This window comes from Rhinolophus sinicus, linkage group LG10 (assembly GCF_036562045.2).
Source record: "Rhinolophus sinicus isolate RSC01 linkage group LG10, ASM3656204v1, whole genome shotgun sequence".
Lineage (NCBI taxonomy): Eukaryota > Metazoa > Chordata > Mammalia > Chiroptera > Rhinolophidae > Rhinolophus > Rhinolophus sinicus.
The window spans coordinates 49,058,187-49,078,508 of NC_133759.1; the positions used below are offsets into that span (position 1 = coordinate 49,058,187).

At 43.3% G+C, this 20,322-nt stretch overlaps 1 protein-coding gene across 3 annotated transcripts in view; it reads left to right on the top strand.

Annotated features, from left to right (window-relative positions):
* Positions 1-20,322, top strand: part of CACNA2D3 (calcium voltage-gated channel auxiliary subunit alpha2delta 3) — an 829,919-nt gene that overhangs the window by 359,953 nt on the left and 449,644 nt on the right. For all 3 annotated transcript variants that reach the window (XR_002136724.2, XM_074313124.1, XM_074313125.1), the window contains exon 6: positions 18,945-19,076. Coding sequence is in view for 2 of the 3 variants with exons in the window: in XM_074313124.1 (XP_074169225.1) it covers positions 18,945-19,076 (132 nt within the window). In the remaining variant the exon portion in view is untranslated. The remainder of the gene's footprint in view (positions 1-18,944; positions 19,077-20,322) is intronic.

Below are 20,322 nucleotides of genomic sequence, written 5' to 3' on the forward strand. Positions count from 1 at the left end.
TATTGTTTATATTCGGTTGTAGTTCGAATGTGTGTGTGTGTGTGTGTGTGTGTGAGAGAGAGAGAGAGAAATGCAAGTGCCTGTGAATGATTTCTGCTACTTGGCCATTCATATGGTGTGCACCTACTTCCATCTGAAGACTTGGATCTCTTTGCCTTCCTCTGCGCTGCCTTCCCAGGCCAAAGACATTTCAATCCAAATTAACCTCCATGTGGACACACATGCGTGATGGTGCTTACATAGGTTAACTATGTGTGCGTGCTTTGAATATTTATCGCTCTTTTCAAAGCTTTATCTTTTCGAAATTGGTAAACTTGAGGCTGGGCCAGGCAGCTCACAAACTGTGAGCATGAGGGGTCTCATCTGCTCGATTAAAGAAATTGCGAAGAAAGACATGTTACACTGTGAGGCTGATGAATGTGTTGGAGAGCAATCTCAGGCTCATCCCGTTTGTGGCGGGCACCTCAGGACCAGGTAGGAGAGTCTGCTGTGGAGTGGGCGCTGCTGCTGTGCTGGAAGCGATTAACCACCGTTCATTTTACTCAGCCCGGAAATCCTGTGGCTAGTAGTGAAATTACCACCAACTCAATTTGCAGTCCTCTTGGAAAGGGCAAGCTGCTGTCTCTCCCGTAGTGGATTTCTGCAGAGAACGAATCCTGCCGAGCCAACCTCATCTCCTTCTCTAATCGAGTAGCAGCCAGGCTGTTGAACACGGTCATTGTCCCAATTATCCTTTTCACCTGGCCTGCGAGGCAGAGGTGGCGTCTTGGTGGTTCTTGGAAATAATGAGTTCTTACAAGAATATCCAATTCAGAAGCAGCTGCAAACTCCCGATGCCTTCCTGGACAAAAGTGTTTACATTCCCCCGCTAGTCAACAGACTGATGACTGAGACAGCACCTCAGTCCTTTTCCTGGCCTGGATCAGTTACTGCTGTGACACCCCTGTTAGTGCAGAGGTCTGTGGTAGAGGCCACTCATTCCTTTTCTGTGACCCATGCCCAGGACTGTGGCCATGCCCGCCTCGTTCGCTGTCATTTCACACCCAGGCATGCCCTGTCCAGCCTGGCTACATTTTCACCTAGAGTAAGAAACAGCAGTGAACTGTGAAGCGGATGCTGAGTTGTATCTAGAATTGAAATATAAAATGTAAAACTAAATACAATTTCCCATTATCTTCCCCCGAGATACCATGGGTGTTTTGAGTTTGTTTGACCCTAATTTAACAAATACAATAATCCTTCTCACCTGCTCAGACTGTCTCATATTAAGGCAATATGAGAAATTATCTAACAGGACTCAGTAACAATAATGTTTATTGTCCAAAAAATACACATTTTAAAACAACCTAATTGAAGGACATCATAGTGGGTTGAATGATGTTCCCTTCCAAAATGGATGTGTATGCAGAATCTCAGATAACGAATGACCTTTTTTTTGGAAATAGAGTCTTTGCAGATGTAATTAGTTAAGGATATCAAGATGAGATCATCCTAGATTTTAGGGTGAGCCCTAAATGCAACGACAGGTGTCTTTATAAGAATAGGGGGAGGCCACAGGGACACTCAGAGAGGAAAGCCACATACGTAGAGGTAGAGATTGGAGTTATGTGTAGACAAGCCAAGGAATGCCAAGGACCGCCAGCAACCGCCAGAACGTAGAAGAGAGCATTGGGACACTTTGTCCCTCAGAGCCTCCAGAAGGAACCAGCACTGCTGACGCCTTGATTTCAGACTTCTGGCCTCAGGAACTGTGGAAGAATAGAATTCTGTTGTTTTAAGACCCCCGGATGGTTGTCGTTTGTTATGGCAGCCCTAGGAACCTAACATACTCACCAGAGCTCTTTTGAATCCTTAGACAAGTTTGTCACCTTCATACAGGACTGCATGGGGAAGTGGAGAGCATCAACGTCCTGAGAGACAAAGAAAAACTGAGGAACTGCCCTGAATTAGAGGAGACTAAAGAGATAGGACAACTAATGTCATGTGCGACCCTGGATTAGGCCCAAAGGACACTGGTTGGGTAGTTGATGAAATTTAAATGAGATCTATAGATTAGATGCTAGTATTGTATCAACGTTAGGTTGTGGTTTTGTTTATTGGATTGTGGTTAAATAAGAGGTTAATATTTGGGGAAGCCAGGTGTAGGGCATATAATTTTTTTTTTTTTTTACAATTTTTGCAAGTGTTTTAAAGTCAGAAAGTATTTCATAATGAAAACTTAAAATAGTGATACTGTTTGTCTTATAGGAGAAAGGTGGGCAAGAAAGAGGTTGGACATGTTACAACTAGTGAGCTAGCTTGTGTACATTTTTAGAGTAAAGACACATGCATTATTTCTCAGTTCCCCAACGTGTTTCTCTTTACACTTGTGAGGAAATTGTATTTGTTTACTTTAAACTAAATCCCTGGTACGAAAGATGCCACTCATGAAAATGAGCTGCTTTACTTCTCGCCACTGGAAATAAATGCTATTCTGCTATTACAGATGAGGGGGATGTATGTGACTTGGGAAATTGGTAAATGGAACCAAACAGGAGGGTTTAGGTTATAAAGAAGTACATACAGCACAATTCCATGTTAGTACAAAATGTCTTACCATAGACGGAGAAGGGAAGAGACGGTTTTACATCAGGATGTTAGCAGTAGTTATTGATGGGATTCGGGTGATTTTAATTTTTTTCTGATTATTTAATTTTTTCAAATGTTGAGGATATTTTTTGTTCATTACATGACGTTATTCTTTTAAGGGAAAAAAAATAAAACTATTTTAAGAGAGTGATTTCCACTCTCCCCCTGAAATAGAGCTCTATGTTTGATTTAAGATAAAAAGCCCCAAGTGGAAACTTCTTGCAGAATACATTTACTATTGCACTCTCTTCCCACATAGGGCTGAGGCTGGAGCCCTGTCACTGTTCTCAAGGGTAGCCAGTGTGACAGCATGACCTGTTTTGGTGGTCTAGTCAGCGTCTGAAATAGCCATCTGAGGGTTAGTTCTTGGCTCAAGACCTCAAGATTTTTGTTGTTGTTTTTTGAAACATTGCATTTTGTTTTTCAAAATGTCTTTCTTATATTTCTCTTTGGCACCATTCAATAGATTTTAGAATGTGCAGTTGTGGGGCCTTAATATATTCATCCCAAGATGCCTTTGTGCATCTGTTATATATTTCCATATTGTTTTTGCTAATAGTTTTGGAGAGATTTTAAACATTTGAACTTTGTTTCTTGTTTTAAAGACAATGTCTGGAGAAAGTTAAGAACCCAGAACGTTATTAATTTTTTTGTACCCCTCATTGCACTGTAGTCAGCTACTTTCAAGACGAAAGGGCCCATGTTTTCTTGTCCCTCTTTCCTTTCCTTTCCTTCTTAAATAGACTTTACATTAATCAAGAGGATTGGATTGACCTTCTGGTATGAATTTATACTGATTCCATATGCTAATTAACCATGCATATGCCTAATTCAATTGTGAGAGATAAGATCTACCATATACATGGTAAGTACATAATATGTCTTAGAGAACAAATATTGATCAACTAAAAATTAAATATCTATTTTAAGTAATATCTTCTCTCTTAAATAGAACCCTTTATGATAGACCATTGTTTTGAAACTAGCTTATTATCTTCTCTTGGCATCTTTTGGTCTTGTTATGGTTGAGTCTGCCCACCTCCTGACCTCACGGTGACCATGCTAGCCTTCATTATTTTGACCTTGTTAACTATGACGTGGCATCATGGATGGTCCTTGCTTTGGGACATTCCATGAGTAACATATCTTCCAGTTCTTACAATTTCATTATATTCTGATCATATAAATGCTATCGAAATAGCAGCAACTTTAAATTTATATGACCTTTAATTCACATACAAAATAGAACCAAACTATTTAAAAATAATCAAACAGACCACGGAATGAAATCATGGCAGATTAAGTAAAAAAGCTTAATTGGAAACTACCTGCATAAGATGGCTTGTCTTATTTCTAGTTAGCCGCTGTCATAAAATTCGTTGATCAGATGTGTTAGGTCTCTAAAATGTTACTGGAGTTTTGATGTACTCTGTACTTCTGGCAGTTAAAAATATGTTCCAAACTATTTAATCAAACCACCATCATAATATATGAGTTTTACCATCTTTATTGCTAGATCTTTTTGAATAGGTTTATTCTACAAATATGAAAATAATGTTTAGACTACCAACATTTTTAAGAAAACATTTCTTAAACCTTGACTTAAAAGCATTCCCTTATTTAAGCAATTCCAGCTAAAATTTGTAAATAGCTCTGTCCTTGAATGTTTTTGGAGATTCACTTCCATGTCTGAAGGCCAGTCCTTGTTATACATCATTTCTGTAGCAGTTGGCTTCTTCTCTCTTCGTACAGTTCCTATTAAATATGTATGTCCTGGTTGGGTTTATTTTAGTAGCAATAACATTTTTTTTTCTTTTCCATTGTCATTTGTAGCATGTAATCTGCTGGACTTGCAGAATTATTTCCCATGAAGCACATCTTTCTCTCTTCTTTGATTTTTTTTTCTTTGCATCCCCAGTGATCTGTCTTTTACATCAAACCTTTCTTGATAAAGTTCCTTCTAGCTGTCATGCAATGACAAATAGATGTTTAACATCTTTCTTGTACTGCAGTATGGTATGGAAATGCTTCACTTGGGGAATGATTCTGCCAAATTTAAATTCTTTAACTGAATTAGTGCTTGGTGAAATCCTGAGTCATAAGGGTTTTGTGGCCTCTGAGGTGACTCTTCGGGTGTTTGTGACCATATTGAAAACTTGGAGATGTTTATGGTTTGGCACTTTACGTCCTCTTCCCCCTAGTGGCACACTGAATTCTTTAGAATTCAGGGCTTAACAGGTTTAAGCCAATTGATCAGCATGCCGCATTCCTCTCCCATGCTGACTAGTTCAGGGATGGTCAAAGTCAATGAAAAGTAAGGAAATATTTGAAGATCTCATTCTAACCCTGAGAAGGGCATCAGATTTGATGACTGTAAGTGCTGTAGCTACTTTGTGGCCCCGTAAGGGGAAAGGCTGCAGGTGCTGGGGTGAGGGCTGTAACGTGAAAGGCCAGGCTATGTGACAAGAAGGGTCTGAGGATGGAGCCAGCCCAGTAGGATACACACTGGAAAGAAAGATGGAAGCCAGGGTGTTGGTGAAATCACTGGTAATCTATGGATCAATCTATCTTTTAAGCCATTCCTACCCCTCATCTTCTTCGTTCTGGGGTCCAGTATTTTTTAAGGTATTTTGAGTATGGTGTTTGGTTCCCTAAACTGGGCAGATCCACAACTTGAAGAATCAAGGTTACATTGACATAATTACAGTAGAAACTCTTAAGTAGCTTCCAGTTAAGCAATTTAGTGGATTAATTAATGTTTTCTATTTCTGGTGTCTAGAGCATGCTGAATGCCCACAGCTAGCACAATACTCAAAAGGCCATGGTCCTAAGTGTTAAAAGGTAATAATTGGCTAAGTGTTAAAAGAAGGCATTTGGTGTATTATTTTAAAAAGGACTCCGTGTTCTAATCCTTTTTGGTTAACCAACCTACTACACGTCACGATCACATCAGAGATTAACAATTTTACACACACACACACACACACACACACACACAATCAAGCAATCAGTTCTATGCCCTGTGGAATGGGGTGAGTTATAAATGGGGTGCCCATCCATTCTGGTTTGCTGAGGAAAGACCCACTTTACAGTGGTGGTCCCTATATAGTAATAAAAAGACACCCCCGCAAGTGATCCAGTTCAGATGGCCAATTGTATGGGCATCCTAGTTATAAATCACTTCATAGAATTGAACCTATCCCCTTTGATCTTTCATGAGCCATTATATGACAAGAGGAGGGATCTTTGAGCACTGGTTCCTGCCACTCAGGAATTAGGGTGCACCAGCTACTGAAGGTCCATAAACACCATCATTTGGTCTCAATTAATTTGGCCCAACTGCTATTGTTCAACAAGCCAAATAAATAGTTGATAAAAGAATTCATAGGGTGAGTGAGGTCTGGTGGAAAGATGGCTGGAGCCTCCTTGTTAATAGTTCTTGGCCAATATTATTAGAAGCTGGCATTATTCCTAGTGTGTATCATGCTCTTTGGGAGCAGTTTGAACATCCAGTGATACAATCCAGAGGGTTTACGACCTGTAGATATTCACATGAAATTGGGCATCAAAAGCGAATCCTTATAGTGTTCTCGCCATGTGAGCCCAGTCCCTTTGGTGCCATATCCATCAAAACCACCTCGGTACGAAATTGGCTTCCTCCCCGGAGGTCTGTGAGAGGGCGGATCTTCCCTGCTGTTTACTTGCAGAGAACATCGTCTGCTACTTAGAGTATCTTTCTGTACTTTCTCAGTCATACTTCTGACTTCTGTTTACATGCTCCTAGGGTTGTAGAACTAGAAATGCCCTTTGCTGGATGACCACATCTACACTTTCATATCCTTGGGGTTGAATGCCTTCAGGAGTTTGTCAGTTTCAGAGCAGGAAGACATAGAGGATTTTATTGAGGGGAAATACACGGTTTTCGTTATACAAGGAGTAGGTTCATATGTCACCTGCCATCACGCACACTGGTCTAGACGCTGTTAAGGTTTTGGTGTGAGTTACCTGGGAAGGAAACTGTGGGAGCCGATGATGAGCGTCACTGCATTGAGCCATTGGAGCGGCATTTCCCCAGTCTGTCACTCATGGGCCACACTTATGACTTCATCTGTTTCTGCTCAACACCTGTGTAATTACTTAATGCTTTTCTTTAAATTAATGCACTCACTCATTTTTTACCTAAATAAATTTAGCATCATTCTGCACAATAATCTGAGTATCCATGGGTGTGTTGGTTAAAATTTCTCTAACATCATGAAATATATAACTAATAAAGATTCGAAAGGTTTCTTTGTGTGCTACTTGAAAGCACTTACCTAGGATGGGCTGTGGAGTGTGTGTGTGTGTGTGTGTGTGTGTGTTTGGAGGGGTGAGGGGATAGCATAAGCCTCTTTCCATCCATTCCTTTCCCTCAAGAAAAAGGAAATCAGGATATTTTTATGCTAACTACGCTGTTGGCTATTGGTATCCCTAATCACAGGCAGCAGCGTACACACAATGGGATTTATAGATGATGTAATACAGAATTGTACACCTGAAATCTATGTAATTTTACTAACAATTGTCACCCCAATAAATTTAATAAAATTAAAAATAAAATAAAATAATAAAATAAAATAAAATAAAAAAGAGAAAAAAGAAAGTTTACTCCCTAAAACATGTTAAATCTGGCTTTCTCAGATTTTCCCTCAGTACATTTAAGACTTTTAAAACTGTAAACATAAAGCAATTAAACGCTTCTATTTAAAAAAAAAAAAAGAAAAGAAAAAGGGTGCTCTCCTCATAGGAATTGAAAAGCCAATTATGGTGCTTTTTAGTCTTACTAGACTTGGTCATTCTGATCCCCAAACCCCAGCCATTCATCAAGTAACACTCCCTTTCTCACCCCGCCTTTTCCAGTCACCAAAACCAAGCCTCCAAGGCATCTCAGAGAAGACAAGAGATCTGGGTACAGGGAGGAGATTGTGTCTACTCCCCCATCACCATGACCATCCCATCCCCACCACCACTGCATCGCCTGTTAAATCAGTAACAACACAGGACTTGCAAGGAGAAGTCGGCACAGAGGCATTCTTTGGTCCTCCACGGGCTCACCTCAGATCACCCTCCTGTTGGACCTTGCCCTCCAGTTGGTGCATCTTCCCTTCTTCCCAACTCAGAACTCCCCTTTCATCCCCATTTCCCCTATCTTTCTCACCCATAAGCCAGTTTTTCAGGCTAGTATCACTGTGCCAGATGTTAAAAGCAGTGCAGAATACAAATTCCTTTCCATGCCCCCTTTCCATTCCGCCCTCATGTCCCCTCACCCAGTCTTCTCTGGAAAGCCAGACTCAAGGCTGCAAGTTGTCTCTACAATATATATCTCAGAGCAGTGGCAGGAGAGACAGCTCTCAGCCTTTAGGTGTTGAAAGCAAGCAGCATAGTCAAACTTGGCTCCATTTCCCTTTTTGAAAATCCTTAGTTCACTTATCTCACTGCATGTGACTTCTGAGCCCACAGCACTTGTGATGTGTGAGTCTGCTGCCCTGTTTTCTGCTCGCAGTGCTGGGTTCCCTCGCCTCCCTGCTCAGCCGGTCTTCCTTTGTCCAGCCCTAAGCTCTGTGTCTTCACACCAGCAATATCCCTGACAGCTCCTTAATTGCTACATGCATTTGTACAGTTCCCTGGCAATTATATTTCAGACCCTGTCAAGGTACCTGCTAGCCTCGGGGCTGTGTTTATATTAAATATCAATAAAAAGCTGATAGCATCAGCGCAGATGGCAGGCTCACAAAATCATATTTTACTGGGAGCCAGGCCTGTCCGGAAGATGGAAGAAAGGACCGTTTAATTTCTTTCTCTCTTCTGAACAGTTGAAATGAGAGGAGACTTTCTGAGTAAGTATCAGAAATGGGTTCTTACTGAATGATGACAGCTATGTATTCTCTAACTGGGTGTTGTTCTTTATTGTATGTGACTTGTCATAACATCCATTTTCTCTAGAATTGCTTCTTTGTGTCCCCCCTCTCCCTCCTTCCCCATGGAACATAGGATAAGGCTTCAGCTAACGTACATATTTTTAGGTGCTTTTTGACCGAATGAGTAAGAGTTTATTTGGCTTTACTTTGAGGGAGAGCGTGTTTGGGATGGAGGCCCAGGGATTGGGGGCTCTGAGCCCGAGCCCACCCTACCCCCATCCCCACTCCCATCCCCACCCCCACTCCCTGCACAGCCATCCTCCAAGGAACACCTCGGGTAAAGGACAGCGTATTTCTCACTTGTTCTGTGTCTGCCCCTTGCCAGATCTTGGTCCCCTCATCCTGGAGAAATAGTGAGCCTTCCCAGGAGCAGTGAGTGTGATGGAGATGAGGGCCATGGGGCAGCGGGTGCCATGTGTTATGTGGCAGCGCCCAGCAAGAGAGCATCGCTGAAAGGTCCAACACCCAAATGTGGGTGGTCAAGGATTTCTTTTTCTTTTCACGTCTATTCTTTCATGCTGTGAATGAATAAGTTCTGTCAAGTAGAGCCACGCTGCGAGAATGGCTGGGAGGGATGTCCATTCTGCGGATGGTTACTACAGAGAAATGGGTGTTAGTCAGCAAATCTTGGACAGTCCAGCTGTTTGAACAATCCAGCTGCCATCAGTCGCTGTTTTGCATTTGGGTGTGATCTAAGGAGCACGCCAGGTGCCTGTGAGTGTACTCCCCCAGGGTGCACTGCTCTGGAGCCCTGCCCTCCAGGCTTCCTGCTGTTTGGACTCCTTGCTGGGATGCCTGGACAATGCACAGGAGAGCTCCTAGCCCAGGCATAGATGCCTGCCTTCAGTGTACACAACCTAGGCCAGCACGTGTTTGGTGAGCACGTCCTCTCTCGATGCCACTGGCTTCTCTCACTCTGCTGCCCCAGCGTCAGCACCATTATGTTCCCGTAGAGCAGCTGCAGGAGTCTGCCTGCTTTGGCTGGATTGCTCTCCAAATGACATCTGTGTGTACCCAGCCTCTCTTCCAACCCTCCAGGGGCCTTCATTGCTATTGAGATTGAGGATAGCCTGTGGATTGGGGTCTTCAATGCCTTGCTAGGTGCCTGCCCCCCCGTCCCCCCCCCCCCCACCCACACACACACACCTCAGCTTCCTTTTTGGTCTCTGGATTACCAGTGTCTAAAGGTGCGGTTGGCTCTGCCAGGAACATTCTGCCCCCCACTCCCCATCCCCTTAATGCCTCTTCATTCTGAAGGTTCCAGCTGATCAGTGCTGGTAGGATGACCTTCTCCAAGAATATGTTTCCCAGCATCACGTTCTGTCCCTTCTTGTGCTAATTACAACTCTAATTTTATACATAATTAGATAATTATTGGGTTCTCTGCTTCTCCCGTGGACTGTGTGCTCCATTGAGTTAAAGGCCAGGTCTGGTTATGCCCACTGCTTTATCTTCAAATCCTGTCTCAGTGCCTGGCAACCCAGTAAACATAGAACGAGTATCTTCTAAGTGAATGAATAAATGCGTACTGCATCTAGTACAGGTGCTAAGTGCTCCTGGGATATTAGAAACTATGACATGGTTTACACCCTTTAAGTGGGTTGTCCAACGGTAGTAGTAAGAGCTACAATAAGTAAAACAATTAGAAGAAAGGAAAAGCCTCCGCGAGACTGGTCAGGGTGCCGATGTGAGTGTATGTTGGCAGCCGGAAGGGAAAAGCATTTGAAAAGGGGTCCTGGGCCAGGTCAGAGAGGCTTGGGCCGCCAGGCAATGCTGCTTAATCTCTGCGTGATGGGTTAGCGGGGACGATGGATGCTTCTGGAGCAGGGCGGCAGTCTGACTGATTAGCACGATCTGAGGGTAGGACGCTGAGTTCCAGGGAGCCACTGCAAGGGTCTTGCAAGGCTGATGTTCTACCGTGTTTCCCCGAAAATAAGACCTAGCCAGACAATCAGCTCTAATGCGTCTTTTGGAGCAAAAATTGATATAAGACCCGGTATTGTATTGTATTATATTATATGATATGATATGATGTGATGTGATGTGATGTGATGTGATATTATATTATATTATATTATATAAGACTCGGTCTTATATTATAGTAAAATAAGACCACATCTTATATTAATTTTTACTCCAAAAGATGCATTAGAGCCGATTGTCTGGCTAGGTCCTATTTTCGGGGAAACATGGTAGTACTTGCTGGTGGGAAAAGGGTGATTCTGTGTCACCCCATCTCTACACCTGTCCAAGATGAATCTTATTCCATTTCTAACTGGAGCAAAACCTCGGGAAGGAGGTAGGTTCTGGTTCTTCAGCTTTTTGTTTGAGACCTGCAGGGAGACCCAGTAGGGAAATACCACATATCGAAAGAGGTGGTTTACAGTAGAGAATACCCGCTTAACTACAGTTTATCAAATGCCACTTCAGAATCAGAAGTGCTTTGAGATGTGCATATCTTCACTCTAGAGTTTGTATCTAAGATTTTAGGCCTTGTCAATGTCCTCTCTGCAAGCAGATCCCAAATCTAAATGCTGCTGGTGACAAAACAATCTCACTGGCCATTTTCCGCAGAGATCCCAAGGGGGAGGTGTTAGGGAGCTCTTGCAGAGGGGCTCAGCATTGGTCCCCAGCACTATCCTATCCACCATGTCCCGTTCAACTCACACTCACGTCCCAGCATTGGATGCAGATCTGCTATGTCAGGGCCCAACAAAAGCTAATCTCAGCCCCTCCTGCAGGGCCCACCCAATTTATTTGTTGACATCTGGGGCAGACAGCCTGCTTTGAGCCACCTGTTACCTGGTGTCTAGACTGTACCGTTAGTGCTATCCCATTCATCTACCCCTTACTTACTGTCTGGTGGCAGTAAATAGAATCCAAGGCCTCTGGTCAAGACTTCTCCCATCGAATAACTTGGGCAGGAATTTAGATAATCTCTACCTCAGGCAGGGTGAGGTACTTGGGCAACAGACTTCAGTACTCTGAGGATCAGTGTTCTCATCTGTAAAATGGGGCTGGGAAGAGTAGTTGTAACTGCCTGGAAAGGGTCCTGCGTCGTGCGTGGCACAATGTAAATGTTCCAGAATGGCAGCCTCTGCTGCTGTCATCATCGTCGTCATCATCATTATCGTCATCATTCTCATTTCTATTATATAATCGTCTCCTTTTGAATATCTCTGACAGAGACTTGGGAATGGTTTATTCCAGGAAAATAAGGAGTGACAAGGAGGGAAACAAATGCAAGTTTCTCCACAAAATTTAAAATATGTTAAGGGAGGAGGACTCTTTAAAGATCATATCTTTAAGGCATAAAAAAAACAAAAACAAAAACAGGTTTAATCAATGATGTGAAATCTCACTTGGGAATTCACCCTGTCGTCTAGTGCACTGAGGCATCCAGCGGAGAGAGTCTAGAGCGCCCTCTAGGATTGGCCAGACTGGTAGGTGTGTGTGTTTACCATTCGTTTTGCTTCTCAACTGCCATCAAGAGTGGTTCAACATTGGGCCATGAGTTCCCCTCATCCCTCCCATCCCAGGGCTGCCAGAGATTGGCTCCAGCTTTGTGAATTAAATGTAAAACCTGCATTTAATATCTAGCACATCACTAAGTTTAGAGGAAGGGTAAATGTTTGGCAAATAAACCTACTTTATAATTCAACACACATTAAGGGCTATTTTCCAATACATATAAGTGCTTCATAATTAGCATTGAAACTATTCATTATTTAATCTATAATCTATTTGGAATGAATGGGAGAGATGTCATTTACTTGCTGAAATGGGAGACATGAAAACTATTCAGCCATTCTTTTCTTGAATCTAGTCCAACATGCAGCACTGAGGAAAACTCCTGTATGGACTCAGACCCTCTCCCTTTGCTCGGTCTAATTTCATATTCAGGAGACACAGACCTTCAAAGACCTTTAGGAAAGCCAGAGATCCTTTCTCCAGCCTTGTCCGAGGCAGTAAACACCTTTTCTACAAAGGCCACACTTTAAAAACCCAGTTGAACCTGAACTCAGTCCCTTCCCTTCAAGCAATGGTTTTTGGATAACAGTAGTTTATGATTCTGTATTAGCCTATCATTGTCCAAGTTCACTCAAATTCTCTAGAAATGGATTCATAGTTTTTGGTAGAAAATAGCAAGTTTAAATTAATACAGTGTTGCTAATCCACTGGAGAGTAAATAATACTGAGAAAAAAGATGGACTGCGTATCAGATGACTTTGAGGTCCAGGGAAGAAACTCAAGTATTAAGGCATGACGCTCCTGATTGCTTGACGGGTGTGTCCTGGAAAGAGGAAGCAGGCTATGCTCCCTGTAGATGTCAGAAGAAAGTAAACTTGATTTTGGAGCCATGAATAAAACCATGATGCGCCTTGGCGTTCCTGGAACACGGATTGTGTCTCTTAGAAAATGTATGCTTGTCAGGAAACTGCTGATCTGCTAAAACCATCTCCAGGGCCTGCCCACCTCTCCAGTGCCAGCTTGTACCTCTCCCTCTTGTCTACAAGGTCCCAGCAATGCTCGTTGACTCACTGTTGCTCAAGACACTGGTTTCTTCTCAGCTCAGGAATTTTGAACTTGCTGTTGCCCCTGCCTAGAATGTTCTAGTTTGCCTAGACATTTTGGGACTGTTGTCTACTTAGCATTCATCTCTCTCCTCAAACAGGTCATCTTCGACCACCCAATTTGAGTTACTCCCCTTCACCCTTCCCAAACAAGCTAACTCTCAAGCCTGCCATCCCTTTTTATTGTCTTTGTCACACCCATTTCTATTTGGAATTCTCATTTATTTGTCCATTGTCTCCCCTGCTCAGACTGAAACGTCAGCTTCATGGTCTGTTGGTTCACTGCTGATGCTTGATATAGTAGGTGCTCAATAATATTCATTGAATGGACAAATGAATGAAAGACTTATCGAGAGTGACTTGCCCTGGAAATGTGAGGAAGGGAGGAAGAGACTTAGGTAGAGCCTCACCTGGAGAGTGTTAAGACGGCTGGACTGCTCTGGTTTGGGGGTTGGGGGCTCACCACAGAACTTCGTGCTATTAGTGAGGTACCGCTGATGGTTATAGACCTCTCCCGCTGCTGAGCAGCTTACGTGCCTTCTCTCAGCAGCCGTTGAGGGTAGGCTCTTCTATCTCCTTCTGTAGATGAGGCCACTGGGCTCAGGGAAGTTAAGTCACAAGTCCAACGCTATTAGCTAACAAGTGCCCAATGTGGTCTCAAGCCCAGAACTCCAAAGCCTGAGTTCCAGACTCATTCGTGGCAATGTGAGGGTGCCACTCAGTGACACCTGCTGTAGAGAACAGGGATGAAAGTTGGGAGTTCTCAGGACCTATTTATTCATTTACTAATGCACGGCCACTATTTTGGGAGCATTTTGTATGTGCCAATTGCTGTGCTAAGTGCTTGCATCCATTAATTTGTTTGAACCCAAGGGACTTCTTGTCTCAGGCAGGACTCAAGAGGATGGAATTGGTGACTGAAATATGATGACAGGAGGGGCTACTCATTCAAAAATGCAGAACTAAAGTGGAAAGTTGTGTGAGTATGTGTAAGAGGGAGTATGCAGAGAGAATGTTAGCCATCTGTAACACCAGGTGACCCCCGTGTAGCAAAGTGCCAACCTGCGGGGAAAGCACAGGTGAGAGCAGTTATTTGGGTGGAAATAAAAGAAGGAAACTACAAAGGTGATTTTTCGATGGGTTATATGATACGTTACAAAGACAGATCAGGGATGTGTGAGATGTTTTTCTGATACAAATTGCAAATTGGTCACAAAGGTGGTGTGGGACTCCTACTCTCTAAACATCTGCTCGTCGTCTGTTTCGCTAAGAGCTGAACATCTGATACATTTTCAACTGGCCTCGGAGGTAATTTAATCTCTCAAAAGGTGGAGGAAGCAGGAAGCAGAACTGCTATTCCTCGACTTCAGATTGACCAACATGAATAATAAGTTGATGTGGACTGGACAGGAACATTGGAGAAAATGACCGTGTTATGTGGAGTTCACTTTATTGAGCAGAGAAAGCTGAGCATTGACACATACACTAGACATTAAGCAAAATGATTTTAATCCAACTTGATGCAGTACAGGTAGGATCCATTGACAGAGGTCAGGAAGAATGGTAAGCTCATAAAATTCTAATGCAGACGTAAAAATCTGAGTTGTGCCCATAAAGAAGAAAAGGGAGAAGGGCTTTAAACAGCTTTCATAGGGCAAAAAGCCTGCATTTATTAAACTCAGATTTTAAAAAGAATACGTACAAACTATGAAACATGGACATACTATATAGAAAGTACAAGTACATGTACAGTGTCAAATGTTGTCCTCTAGTACATCCTGCAAATGTGACCTATTTTGGAAATAGGATCTTTGCAGATGAAATTAATTTAAAGATTTTGAGAGAAATCATCTTGACTTTAGCATGGACCTTAAATCCAATGACTGGCTTCTTCAAAGAAATGGAGAGGGAGATTTGACACAGAGGCACACAGAGGAGAAAGGACATGTGAAGATGGAGGCAGAAATGGGAATGATGCACCTACAAGGCAAGAAGCATGAAGAACTGCTGGCGACCACCAGAAGCTAGGAGAGAAGCATGGGACAGATTCTTCCTCAGAGCCTTCAGAAGGAACCAATCCTGCTGACACTTTAACTTTGGACTTCCAGCCTCTGGAATAAATCTGTTGTTTTAAGCCACCCAGTTTGTGGTATTTTGTTATAGCAGCCACAGGAAGCTAATACAGTACTTTAAATATCTAAGAAGATTAGGGTGGAGGTAGAAGCCAAAACTGAGCTTAATCTAAGACTCTTAGAGAATCCTAAAAGAAGCAAGTGGGGCTTTTAAACAAATTTTGAAACAAAACACAAACAAGGGAGAAAGTAAGCCTGCTACTTAGGAGGAAGCTGTCATTTCCACAAGTGACCATAAGAAAGCAAATCTGCTCAGCAACCACAGAGGGGGCATCAGGTTGGGGTTCTGGTCCACACTCCAATGTACGTTCACCTCCTCAGTATATGGTGGAAGGGGCTGGGGACCTGGGTATATGGGGTGCAATGGAAAGCACTGGCCCTTTGGGCTACTTCACGTCCACTCTCTGACAGTGATATTGGAAAAATTATTTTTAACTTAAGTATTTTTTTTTTTAACCTAAACCTAAACATTTAGATGACCATGACACTTAATAATGTCATGATTTTTCTGTTTTGGGGTTTATTGTTTGTTTGTTTGTTTTCCTTTCATCTCTTCGATGACAGTAACAATGGATGGCAATTCAAGATTTTCCCTTTTATTAATTTGCTTGCTAAGCAAGCTTGTGCAGTCAATACACTGTGATTATTTTAAAAGTCAACAGAAGTATTATTTCAAATATTTGATCAAATGGGTGTGTGCGACAGCCCCCATTTTAGCTAGATCATGTCTGAGTGATTTTACGTCTCTCGTTCACCATGCCCTTTGGGAATTGAAGCCCCCTTTTCTTGAAGAGGCATAAGTTCAGAGCAAGATTTGATGCCCAAATGAAGCCGGCAAAATGATCCTCAGCCCACCACAATTCTTTTTGCATTTCTGAATGTGCTCACAGTTCCCGAGGGGATAACTGTAGATTTCCAGTACCACCTTGAGGCATCGGAAGCCTTTTACTACCCCCAAAGAAACCACACTTAACAGAAATAATGGTCTAACTGGAAACTGTTTGACTCCTTCACATGTTGAGACAGTGACCTAGTGAAATGGAATTTTTGCTTCTAATTGTGGAAGATTTTTACATGACATAGTTGAGGCCATTGATGGAGGAGGCAAGAACCATAGATTTTTTCAGTGTCACTATTGTATTTGCATCTTTGTGGATTAATGTAAGAGGCTTTTGTAGGAGAAAGTGAGTCAGTAATTATTGTCAAGCTTAGACAGGAACAATAAAGGACTCCGTTTTCCAGGATTGTGAAGATAAAGTCTTTCTCAAAATTGCTTTGCGGTAAAAGGTTGAATTGGTCATTTTCATTCTCCCAGGTGATGATGTGATTATTATTGTTCACAAGAGTTAGAGGATTTACCCTTGAGGTGAGAGTCAGAATCCCAGTTGCCTATGGAATCTGAGTAAGTGATCTGAAAAAATAAGGCAGCTGGAGATGAGGCAGTAAGACAAGAGGCCATGTCTGCCCACTGGGTCAGGCGCCATTGTGTGGGCTCTGCCTCAGATCTCTCCAGATGAACATCTTGGGGACAAAGGCCAGACAGTGTGGAAGAGGGGTGGGGTCCAAGAGTGAATTTCCCTGTCAGTGTACCTAATTTATATACACATTTCTTGAATGATTTTGCTCATTGGCTTGCTGTGAGGCTTGAGGAGCGGTGTGACCCAATCTCTCCTCATGCCCCTAGCTGTGTAGTATGGAGGAATCTTTGTAATAAGGACATCGCAGTGGGATTGTTCTAACTCAGTACCCCAGGAGCTCTGGTGAGGGCGCAGGAACTCCAGGCCAGTGGAATAACTCCACTGATGGCTTTGTGAATGCCTTTTACCATTAGTCCCTTTCTGTCAACTTGTTTAACCTTCCAAACAGCCTTTTCAGGTAGACACTTGTCGTGCGGGGGACCCTGCTCGCTCCGCCATTTGTCGTGCGGGGCGGCCTGCGGGGTCTCTGGTCCCGCTCCCCACATAAGAATGCAGGATACGGTGAGGCCAACAAGGAACACCCACGGAGCCATAGGTAGGGGAGCCATACCACCACGGTCTCACTGGAGGCTGGGCCCACTGGACGCCGACCTGCCGTCCGCTTTTCCGCCAACCGACCGACCAACCTAGGACTCTTCTCCACTCTCTCCTCTGTTCCTCTCTCTCGGCTCTCCTCTTCCGCTCTCCTCAGCTCTCCTCAGCTCTCCTCGGCTCTGCTCGACTCTGCTCGGCTCCTCGGCAATCCTTGGCAGTCCTCCGTAGTCGCAGCAGTTATACCAGTGGCCAATTGGCTAACCGGCCACAGCCGATGGCCAATCAGCCACAGCCGACGGCCATTCACCACCCGAGCCAGTACCCCTTCACGTGAGGCCAAGAGCCTGTAAACTACTCTCTGGGGCTCTGTCCCCACAACACTTTGACCCCATTTTACAAATAAGGCAAACACAGATTGGAGGCTCTGTCCTTTACTAGTTGGGAGCTTCTAGGAAAGGGACTCAGTCCTGGGACTCTGAGACTCAGTTTCTGGGACGTAGTGTCCACTTGTGTAGCGTGGAGGGTAACAAGGCAACCTGCCTTGGGGGGCTGTGGTGAGGCGACAGGAACGAAGATCAGCACAGTAAGTGCGCCACAGAAGGACTCGGGCTTCTCCTCCAGCTCTTCCTAATGACATACATGCTCATCCTGTTGTTGTTCTTAGCCTCACCATACCGGGCAGTTAGTTCTCCTCTTAGAGCAGAATGTTGCTCCATGTGGCATCATTTTGAAACGGGCGCTTCAGAGGTTAAAAACCAAAACAAAAAGTGGACTGTCATGGTGCATCCTCAGTGACCACAGAGCCCTGCTTCCGCCAGTATGTGAGACATACTTGTTTATTCTCCCTCTGTGTCTGAGCCCTTAATCCACATCTACGGACAGAAGATGGGGTTATCTTCGGGCTGTCAAGGGGGAGGAAAAGAGACTGGCTGATGGGACAGCAGGGCAGAAGGGCAGATGTTTGTCTAGAATCTGGAGAGAAACCTTCCGTTTTAACTATCCATTCATTCATCCATGCATCTTATCATCAATCCATCAGTTTTTGGAGTTTCTGCCACATGCTGGTCAAAGGAGTACAGCAGAAGACCAACGCCAAGTGGTTTCTTCCCTCACAGAGCCCACATTCTGCTGAATAAAAGAAGTAGAGCGATTTAGTTACATAATTCTAATTTACTTACTTTTATTTCTTTTTTTTTAAGCAAACTTCTAAGTCTGAGGTGGAGAAAGTTGGAACAAGCTAGTTGGCTGAGGTAATTGCAGTGAGAGAAAACACATTGTTCCTGTTTTTAATGCTGAGTTCTGCCTCAGGAGGGGGGAAAGGGAAAAATGACACTAAGATGGTCTCTCTTCGCTTTCTCAAGGACTATGGGCTATGCAAGATTGAAAGCTAAAAATAAAGGGATGTGCCTTTCAAGTAAGGAGCCATCCGTAGAGGCTCCTGAGTGGCTTGAAGGGCTCAGATAGGATGGGGAAGCCCTAATGTATGGAATTCCCAAGAGCTAAGCATTTCCGGGGCTGTGTCTTTCTTCACAGCTTCCTGCAAGATAGGCCTGTGCTGATAACTGCCAGCTATGTGGGATGCCAGCCAGTTGTTATCTCACTTTGGTTTGTAACAGCCCTCTTCTCTCTCTTTTGTTTCAGACCCAGCGATTGTCAATGGGGTTTATTGGTCCGAATCTCTAAACAAAGTTTTTGTAGATAACTTTGACCGTGACCCATCTCTCATTTGGCAATACTTTGGAAGTGCAAAGGGCTTTTTCAGGCAGTATCCAGGTGAGTACCCTGCATGAAGGACCATGATTCAGATGAATGATCCTGTAATATTTTCCTTTAGGGTTCAGGGTTAAAATTTTTCTCCCTTCCCTTAGGAGAAAATGAAAGTTTCTAAAAAGCAAAAGAAATGAACAAACAAAATGAAACAGAAACGACTTATAGACACAGACATCAAACTGATGGTTGTCAGAAGGGGAGGGGGCATGGGCAAAAGAGGTGAAGGGGATTCAGAAGTTCAAACTTCCAGTTATTTAATAAATAAGTCATGGGAATGTAATAGACAGCATTGCGAATAGAGCTAGTAGTACCGTAGTAACTTTGTACGGTGACCGACGGTTACTACTTAATGTGGTGATCATTTGTAAGGTATTTAAATGTTGAATCACTCTGTTGTATACTTGAAACTAATACAGTATTGTCATGTCTTGAATTAAAGAGAAAACTGTTAAATCAGGGTGCAAGACGGGTGGCAGTGTGGCATTTGCATGTGTGTGCGCACACACACGGCATTTGAACCTGTATGTGGTTTTAGCATGTTTTTCAATAGAGTAATTCACCAAAAGTGGGGAATTGAAGTGTGAAACATACCATATTGAATCTTCCTGGACAAGAGTTTGCTTTTGTTACCATTACTACTATTATTATTACTGTTACTGTTATTATAATCAGGGAATGGAGTAAGTCATAATTGGGCAGAGTTAAATTCTGACCAACAGGTATAAGAAATGGAAAATCTGCACTTGGGTGTCCCCACTCCAGAGCTGAGTGCCCTTGGAAGAAGAGGTTGAAATGGCCAAAGCAGCGCTGAGGTCAGCACCCCATCCTTAAGAGCCACCGGCAGCCTCTTCAAATGAGTGTATTTGCCAGAGTTTGGCCATCGTGCCTGTGGAACAGGTGTTTCTTCTGGGGCCCTCTAAGGCCTCTACTTTGCAATAGGAATTTCATTCTGGCTTGGTTTGAATTTTAATTAAAAAGGGAAGTTTTAATTTTGCTTGTAAGTTGTGAAAACAAGACTCGAGGCTGCAATTGTGCCAGCAACACAGCTGTAGAAATTAACAAGCTCACCCTAAAAAAAAAGGAGAAAATAAAAAACACCCTGTATAATCTTGGAACAATTAAGTGGAGTCTTTTATGTTTTCATTAAGTAACATTAGGCACCTGATGTCTTCCCACTTTGAGGCCCAGAGACTGCCAGCCTCTGCCTAGAAGAGACGTTTGCCCTGCACACAGCATCTGTCCCCTGAGA